Below are 8,990 nucleotides of genomic sequence, written 5' to 3' on the forward strand. Positions count from 1 at the left end.
GCGAGACGTGCGGGCTAGGGGAGGTAGTTGAGAATTTTCATTGTTAGCGGTCAGACGACTATATGAGAACGTCCAGTGTTGGCGTATTTTGTTTTCTATCATAGGTAGTTGATGGCAAGTCAGCTGAGCTGCCGGAGCAGCTGTGCTGCAGCCTGTATGAGTATAAGAGGCATTTGAACCTATCCAGCATTTTTCATCAAGTGAGAGATTGCGTGATTGAGTGTGTTGTAAGTAATTTAGTGACTAACATGATTGATCTAGGTCACACGACCGGAAACATTAAGTCGGCCTCTAGAAGGATGACAAGTGTGATGGTTGCTTCCCTTCTCAAACCTCCTGATAATCATAAACATAACGCTTTAACAGGCTGTGATGGAGATGAAAAAGGGAGGCGAAATTTGAAGTCGTGCGTCGACTCGGGCTCAAAACACTTCTACCGCTCCATCTCTTCCCTACAGCTCAATGTCTGATCCTTCCGAGTCACGCAGCATCATGCTGTAATGTTGTGAGTCGTTGGTTTCGCTGATTGATCCTTTACGCCCTCTCATGTCCCGAAATCGATTCATATCAAAGATGATTTCCGCTACTAAGACGGTGGAAGTCCCTGGTATATGCGGAGAATCGACGGGGAGCATAGTCCTCGCCGTCACTAGGAAGTCGCCAACCCAGCTCGCCCTCCCCCTTTCACCGAGGAACTCGTCGCTGAAAGGTTTGACGTCCTTCAGAGTATGATTGACATTCCAGTCCGGAAATACTCGACATCTGCGGCGCCACCCGTAAAATCGCTCTTCTAACGGAAGGTCCTCGTCCAGCCCTGCCTCGAGATAAACTGCCACGTATTTCCCGCTTTCTCGACCGGAGCCTTTTTTCTTGAAGATGAGAAGACCTCTACCGACTTCATCGGCGTCACTCTTGCCCACCATAGCCATCATGCTTGTACGCTCCTCGAGAGCCTCTGGCGGGTCGGCAACGTAAAGACGATATCGCGATAGTCCTCGCGGGAAGACGATGAGGAAAAAACACCTTAGCTCCCATTCTCCTCAAAGGACTAAAAACTCTTCTCTGAAGATAGATTTGTTCGGCTGGTTTGGGCATTGTGATCATGATGTTGGTCGTCTCTTCCGGGTCGAAGTCGACGGCCCAATTCTCGGGGAACTCGGAACTTTCCTCATACCAAGGAAGCAGTTTCTTTATCGAATCGCAAAAAAATGTGATCCATGCTGATGGAACAGACACGCGTGTGTATTGATGACGGTAGTCGCTGACATGTGAAGACAACGGCAGCATAATAGGTCCGCCGCCGTCTCCTGAGAGCATGCAGCTGATCTTTCCGAGAACAAAATGAGGCGACAAAGTCTCTACAAGGGGAAGAGAAATAGAGAGACCCGCATTCGTCATGGAGCAGAATGGGGGAAGAGTTGTCGTATGAGAGGCGGCAGGCGCTCGTCTTTCCACCTGGGATGAGCGAGAGAAAAGGCGTGGGGACGTCGCCATGGGGGCACTCATACCCAGAGCTTCCATATCGCAGGCGAATATGCTCTGGTCGTCGGATATCTTGATGATCTCCTCCTGCAGTCTCACGAACGCCTTGGAGCCTTCACCATAGAGAAGCGGCATGTTGACACCAAACAACCCCAAAAGGCAATACGCCTGGTCTTCTGGGCGCGTCGTAACACGTGAAGAGGCCCACGACATTATCTGTGCGGTGCTGAAGCTGGAGAGAGGCTGCTCATTCAGCAAACACTCTCTGGGAATTTTGGTGATCCGTTTCGTTATAGTCGTGGCGAGCCCGGTCTTTGTCCCCAGCATCTGCCAGTCGCGGCCGTAAAATACGATGTTTCGAGGGGCGATGAGCTCCTGCAGCGTCCAGCCCCGTGTGAACCATCTGCTCTCTTGAAAATGGGTGCCGTATCCCTTGGTTGGTAATTGTATAACATCGGGCATGTAGACATAACAAACGGCGGCGTTCTCATACCAGGCGAACATGGAGTTGATAGCTTCTGATAGCTCTGCGGAGCTGCTCTTGTCAATGCAATTGGTGTCAACCCATGCATGTGAGTAGCCGTCCTGGACAGCCTGTCTGCATGTTGACTGGATTTTGTAGAAGCCCTTCTTTTTGGCTCTTTCTTCATCATCCTGCCAATCGTGAAAGGTCACCTCACCGTCACCCCACGTATGGGACAGAATGGCGTAGGGAGGAACAAGATCATTGCTGGCGAAATCTTCTAGCTCCAATGTTTGAGTGTTGATCAAGCGCATTATCGCGAACGAAGCCTCGGTAAATCTAGTAGATGCCTTTTTAACTCAGCAATATCATGGTCATCGTATCGACCGTGCCTCATGAGGCCGGGATGAGGGGTCGGGCATGCATCGTCGGATCCTTCAGTGGAGGGGTTCGGAGGTGAACCCCGGCACAGTGATCTTCGCCAATCAACACCGCCTGTTCTCTATCACTCACAAGGCAGAATGAACTTACTAAGCGGGCAGAGTTCAGCGACATTCGACGAAATTCAGGGCACTGCAGGAACAGCTTCAGTGGGTGACGCCACAGCAGCCGCTTGGCAGCGCCCTTGGCCGGAGCTTATCTCATCTTCCGCTGTTAATCTCTGTGTCGATTCAGGATGTTCCCTTCAGTATCTTCTTCACTCCGGCGCATCCAGAGCAATCATGATAGAAAGCCCTCAGCATCATCACGAGACTCCCGAACATCATGCTTTCTTCAGATGCAACCGAGAGGCATCATTGATTGAATGTCCACGTAACCGGCAACCTCCGCATTCTTAATTGGCAGATGAACACCACCAGAGACAGGGGAGGGCATCTCGGTTTCGCCACGGTCTTCATTCTGACATCATTCCCCCCGACGGAGACTCTGCTCCTGTGACCCTTGTCCCACAATGATGCTCTAGAGCCTTCGACCTTTCTTCAGGGACCTCCTCCCAACTGATCGTCCGGCGCCATCATTTGTACCCTTTACCTGCCGTTTGGAGCTTTAGGTGGTCATGATCGTCTTCTCGTTTGCGTCTTGGCGACGGGATGTCTTTCGCCGTTCTCATGCACCACGCGATCACTAACTAATAGAACCCGGATTGCCCTGTGTCTAGGTAATGTTTTAATGTTTCTTTTCATTCTTTGCATTTGTTCAAGCGAACATTTGCGTATCCCAAGACTTCGAAGTACACACAAGCCAATGTTCAATCATGGATGAGAAGCGTAGTCCGGAACACGATGGGGCCACAAATCCGGCCCATCCGCATCCGATTACCAGCGACGATGCCTCCAGGCGAGATCCCACGATGCTCGGTCGGCACAGCTTGCAGATAACCCAAGGTCATCGTGTCGCCATGTCACCTCCACCCGACAACGAGAAGAGGACAATCGGAGTAGACTCAAGCAAGGACGTCAACAAGCCGGACCTAGTCCTCGACGAGAAGAAGGCGAGAAGCCTGCATAACTTCAACACGACCAACTCGCCAATTTATTCAGCTCCTATTTCGCCGACGCATCGCAAGACAAGGCCAAGCCATGACTTCGATCGCCGTTACGATGGTCCCTTTGGCCGTCCCTCCTTAGCGATGACCCGGTCCCCCCGACCTTCGGGTGTATCTATCCGGTCTCCGCGGCCGTCTACGACGCACGCAGCCCAACCGGCCTCTCCTGCGGATGAGGGAGGACCGTCGAGACCCACGTTCCAGCCGACCCCTCCCCCGCTTAACTACACTCTGCGTACCCGTAAACTCGCGATATTCCTCTTTTGGACCTTGATCCTCTTCGACTCCATCGCGATGCCGATAGCTCTATACTTTGGTCTGTGGTACGGCATCGGGCCGGGAACAAACAAGGCCACCGAAAAGAAAGAGAAGCTTACCCCAAACGCGGTCTTTTCAATTGTCACTGCCGCAGTTGGAGGAGCCAGTATCCTGGAGTACTTCCTCAGGTTCTGGCGGTTATGGAGGAAGGGGAGCACGTGTAGAGTCATCGGGGCGCATCGCTGGTACCTGGACTGGTTCCACTGGAACTTTTCATTTGCTTGGATCATAATCATGATTGAACTGATCGTGTAAGTCTTTTGGTAACTACCTAGTATCGCTCATGTTAGTGGATGGATTCTGATTGTGGACACAGAGGCACCGTCCCAGAACACCCACCAATCCGCCTGCTCTCTATGCCAGTCACGACGATGCTCTTCGTTTTCGGCACCGAACTCTTGTTAGTCGACACTATGCGCTATTTCCACGTCCCCGCACCCTGCCGCATCTCGTCTATTCCCAAAGGCGCGCAACTACGGCCTGGAATCTACAGTCTCATCGAAGACATCTGTGCCGTCGACGGATCCGGTGGAACGGAATTCAGAGTCGCGTTGGACAGGAGATATGAAGCAAGCCATGTATTCAGAGCAATGCTGAGACGGTTGGGTGTGTTCTGGGCCGTCGGGGCAGAAGCTTGCGCCGTGCTTTGCACAGTGTTGATTTTCACTCTGGACGGCGATGTTGCTTACACCATCGGCTGGTCGCTGCCGTTCGTGTGGGCTGGAATATGGACAGGTGCTACGTTTTGGTATGTGATAAGGGAACTGAGGAGAGAAAGTAAGGCATGGGCCGAGGAGGCGAGGAAGGGTGCGACTGAGTCTGCATAAAGCCTAGACTTTTCTCTACAGGTAACAGAGACCCATTGCGATTCGGAAGCACTCGAACCACACGAATTTTCAGAACCAACCAGGGCTCAACGACCCAAAGCGCTGCCATGCGCGGCATCCATCGCTAAATTCGACTTCTGCATAGAAACCACGGAAAGACTTCCAGGCATCTAATTGATGTCCCGAGCGCCAAGACGGGCCGTAGCATTGCATCGGCAAGGGCCGCGATCCTACATGCTTGGCCGTTGCCCAGCTCCTGTGTCTTCCTGCTCAACAGCTATCATGAGCACATCGGGCCATACATATGTGGGTTTCAATACGAGTTCTCGCACTTTTTCTTCCAAAGCGCCAGCTTGGCCAGAAGCTATTGGATAACAAGGTATCCTTCTCCGTGTGTTGATGAGATTAGGAAGGTGGTTTTGGAGACAGGACTACTCTCATTGGCTGAGTCGCACTTGAGCCAAAGTTGCAGCATCCTACGAGGTCAGAAATTAGCGATGCAACTGCCTGGAAGGGAGACATGAGATTTTGGGGGCCGTAAGAAACTATAAAATGGACCTGATTTGAGGTCAAACCGAAAAGCTGATGAATGAGTTCATGTCAAGCCTGCAGATTCTTTCAGCTTCATTCACTTCGCCTTCGACCTCTTCCAATATAGACGCATTGTTGCAATGAAGCTCTTGAGTCTCGCTCTTTTCGCCCCCTTGGTCTCTGCAGTCTGCAGCACTGATCAGGTTAGTCTAACATTCATGCAGAGCACTTTCGGCGAGCCCTATGAAGAGCATGAGGTCTGCCCTGCAGCTGGTAGTTGCGGTTAGTACAGCTCTCACACTAAATGTCTTCCATCAATTATACTAACAGTTGGATGCTCAAGTGAACATGCAAAGCGGTCCTGATGGTTGGGCTCAAAAGGCAAATTGGGTCATCCTGAAGGGAAACTCATGCGTCAGATTTTACAAGTAAGTTTTGACAAGTCTATTCTTTCGCATGATTCCACCGACGATTTCGGTAAAACAAAGCTGACATGAAGGCTACAGCGAATACAACTGTCCTGGCAGTGCTAAGACTTGGGAGCCAACTTGCCAGAGCGTGGATTGGTCGTCGTACATCCTCCAAGACTGGCAGAATGGTGTGATGAAATCGTACACCGTTTGGAAGCAGTAAATTTTGATAACAACGTGTCTGCTGCTGCGTTCATTTCCCAGGACACGGTCGCAATCAAGCTTCACAAAATATTCTGTACATGTAGCTATTGATGCATTCATCTCGTGGGGTTTGAAATCAAAATGAACAGTGCAATTTTCATCGCTGCACGTCTTGAGCTCACTTCCATGGGAGGTAGTATGTAAAGTGCCTCAGAGAAGCAATGATGTTTCAATTGCTCAGATACTGATTAAACTACGTTGAGTATGTTCAATTTAAGTGACCATTTGGGATCTTCACGCTCTTCGCCGTATACAACGTTTGTTTCCAATAATATCTTGTGGTTGAAGGGACCGAGATCAGTCCGGGAAGAAGACAGCTACCATGCCAAACAGTTTGCATGGCAGTCGTTGTTCAATTGCAGGAGTTAAGAGAAAGCCTCTCCTCCAGGTTGTCTAACCGCCGGTAGCCCATTGTTTTACAATATGCAAGCCTTCGGATCCGAGTGCCAGCAAGCTAGTCCACGCTAGCATCGGGCACCCGAGAGTCCAAGGGTTGATCGTCGCCGGGTCATTGCCCCACACTCGCGTTCTTTTGTATTGACTGTGTATTATGTATCAATACTTTCCCAACTCGACGATCTGATATGTTGCTCATCTGCTCTGAAGTAGTATCCGTGATGGCCCTGGCTCGCCGGGACTCACTTTCACCAAACGTGAAAACTTCAAGTCCAACATTACTCAACGCGGCTAGTTTCCTAGGCTAGCTGTGTTTTCTTTCCCTCGTCAACATTTACAACAGTCAGAAAATAGCTCCCATGCCAAGATTCGTTGACCATAGCGCCGGTTCAACCCCGATCTATCCGGCTTTCGTAGCGTGCCATTGACTGCCCGAACACGGATTCATCAGGCGAACAGTTGGAGCTATGGCTGCTGATTGTTCTGTGCAGGATCAGCTTCCCCGGGTTTTGGGATTCCCTCCTAAGACTAAGTCGGTTTAAGCAACAAGCCACGCCGAGAGCCCAGACCACATAACCCGCAAAATAGTGCTCAATTAGCATCGTCTGAAGGGAATTAAGCTTCGTGGCTTCCGCTCTGCGTTCAGACGAACGACCTAATATTCGAGCAGCAGCGCCCCTGCGATCATCTAGCAACGGTAGGAACGGTTGAGAAGGACTCAGACAGGCTTGCAAACATTTCTGTCCAAGGGTCCTATTTTCAGGGTCTTTGCGGGTCCGGCCCAGCTGTAAGCTCTCAGCCCTCTGCATCTGGATGTCAATCTTGAACACGGAAACGGGAAATTATTTCCTATGCTACTCGGGGTTGTGCTGAGTCTTCATTGAGCTCGGATCCAACATCAACAATGAACTTCTCCAGGCGGGGCTGGCAAGTCTCTCGTTCTCAGACCTCGCAGCATGCTCAGGCAAGCACAGGCAAGTTGCGAGGGCAAGGACCCATCGCAGCTAGCAGCGAATTTCTCCTCCTTCCAGAGAGACAACATCGAAAATGAAGTATGGAAGAGGCTATATAACCAGAGATCATGTTCGCGATTCCAGTCAAGTTTTTCTTTCCTCATCCGCATCCACATCTCTCACTCTCTTCTCTCTCTTGAGGACTCTCACTCTCTGATATTCCATTCTCATTCTCTTCAGAACAACACTCTTCGACAACAGAGCTACACCAAAGAATCCAAGATGGTTCGCTTCCTTGCGCTTCTCGCCGCCGCGAGCATCGCCGCGGCTGCTCCTGCTTGCGATGCCGGCAAAAGCAATGACTGGGACAACAAGGACCATGGCAAAGGCAATGGCAAAGACAACGACTACGGCCACGGCAAGGGCAACAACAATGGCGGCGACTGGGGCAATGGCCATGGCAACGGCAATGGCCACGGAAATGGCAACGGCAACGGCAACGGCAACGGTGGTCACGGACACCCTACTCCGACTATCTCTGCCAGTGTCTCTTCCACTGCCGTCAACACTGCGGCCGACATCCAGTACACCTCGACTGCCAGCGCCGATGTGGCTGCCGCCGCCGTTACTGCCAAGACCGAGTCTCCTACCTCTCACGTCAAGGGCAAGGTCTTCGACCGCATCATGCAGGTCTACCTCGAGACCACCGCCTACAACAACTCCATCGCCGACCCCAACTGCCAGGCTCTGATCAACCAGGGTATACTGCTCACTGAGATGTACGGGATTGGCACGCCTTCTCAGCCCAACTACGTCGCTCCCGCCAGCGGTGACGACTTCGGCACCAACAGCGATTCTTTCCTCTTGGTTGACAAGAACGTCTCCACCATTGTCGACCTCCTCGAGGACAAGGGCATTAGCTGGGGTGACTACAACGAGGGTCTCCCCTACACCGGCTTTGAGGGCTTCGAGTACGACAACGAGGAGGAGGGTGACTACGCTCGCAAGCACAACCTCCTCGTCCGCTTCGACTCCGTTACGCTCAACCCCGACCGCCTGGCCAAGATCAAGAACCTGACTCTCTTCTACGAGGACCTCGAGAACGACCGCCTTCCCCAGTGGCTGTTCGTCACCCCCAACCTGTACAACAACGGCCATGACACCAACATCTCTGTCTCTTGCAACTGGACCCGCAGCTTCGTCGAGCCCCTCCTCCAGGACCCCAAGTTCAACGATGGCCGCACCCTCGTCTATATTACCTGGCAGGCTAACGGCCAGTACCCTCTCGAGCGCAACCACGTCGCCGGTATCCTCCTCGGCTCTGCCGTTCCCAAGGAGCTTGTCGGCACCAAGGACAACGCCTTCTACAACCACTACTCCGAGCTTTCTTCCGTCCAGGCCAACTGGGATCTCCACACCCTCGGTCGTTGGGATGTCGGTGCCAACGTTTGGAACTTTGTCGGCTCCAAGACCGGTGACAAGATCCGCGAGTGGAGCACCAAGATCGCCGGCGATATCTTTGAGAACTACTACTGGAACCAGAGCTATGGCGGTGTCTTCAGCAGCGACTCCAACACCTCCCACTTGTACGTCGCTCCCAACCTGGACATCCTCGGTGGTGGCTACCGTTCCATCCTCCCTGCCATTGCCAAGCTCTGGTACGGATCCCGCCTTCCCGACTACTACAAGAACATCATCGAGCTCCCTGATGCCCTCCACCCCCCTAAGGGCTACGAGGTCACCATTGGTCTCACTCCCCCTGAGCCCATTGAGACCCCTATTCGCGTCTACCCCGCTTAA

General features: G+C 52.1%; 1 protein-coding gene across 1 annotated transcript; it reads left to right on the forward strand.

The window, feature by feature from the left end:
- Positions 1-7,472: 7,472 nt before the first annotated feature.
- Positions 7,473-8,990, forward strand: COL26b_005310 (uncharacterized protein; the record flags this gene model as incomplete). Its single annotated transcript, XM_053178162.1, has 1 exon — positions 7,473-8,990. The coding sequence occupies one exon, from the start codon at positions 7,473-7,475 to the stop codon at positions 8,988-8,990; it is 1,518 nt and encodes a 505-aa protein (XP_053037937.1).

The sequence above is a fragment of the Colletotrichum chrysophilum genome, assembly GCF_026319265.1.
Source record: "Colletotrichum chrysophilum strain AFK26 chromosome Unknown scaffold_35, whole genome shotgun sequence".
Lineage (NCBI taxonomy): Eukaryota > Fungi > Ascomycota > Sordariomycetes > Glomerellales > Glomerellaceae > Colletotrichum > Colletotrichum chrysophilum.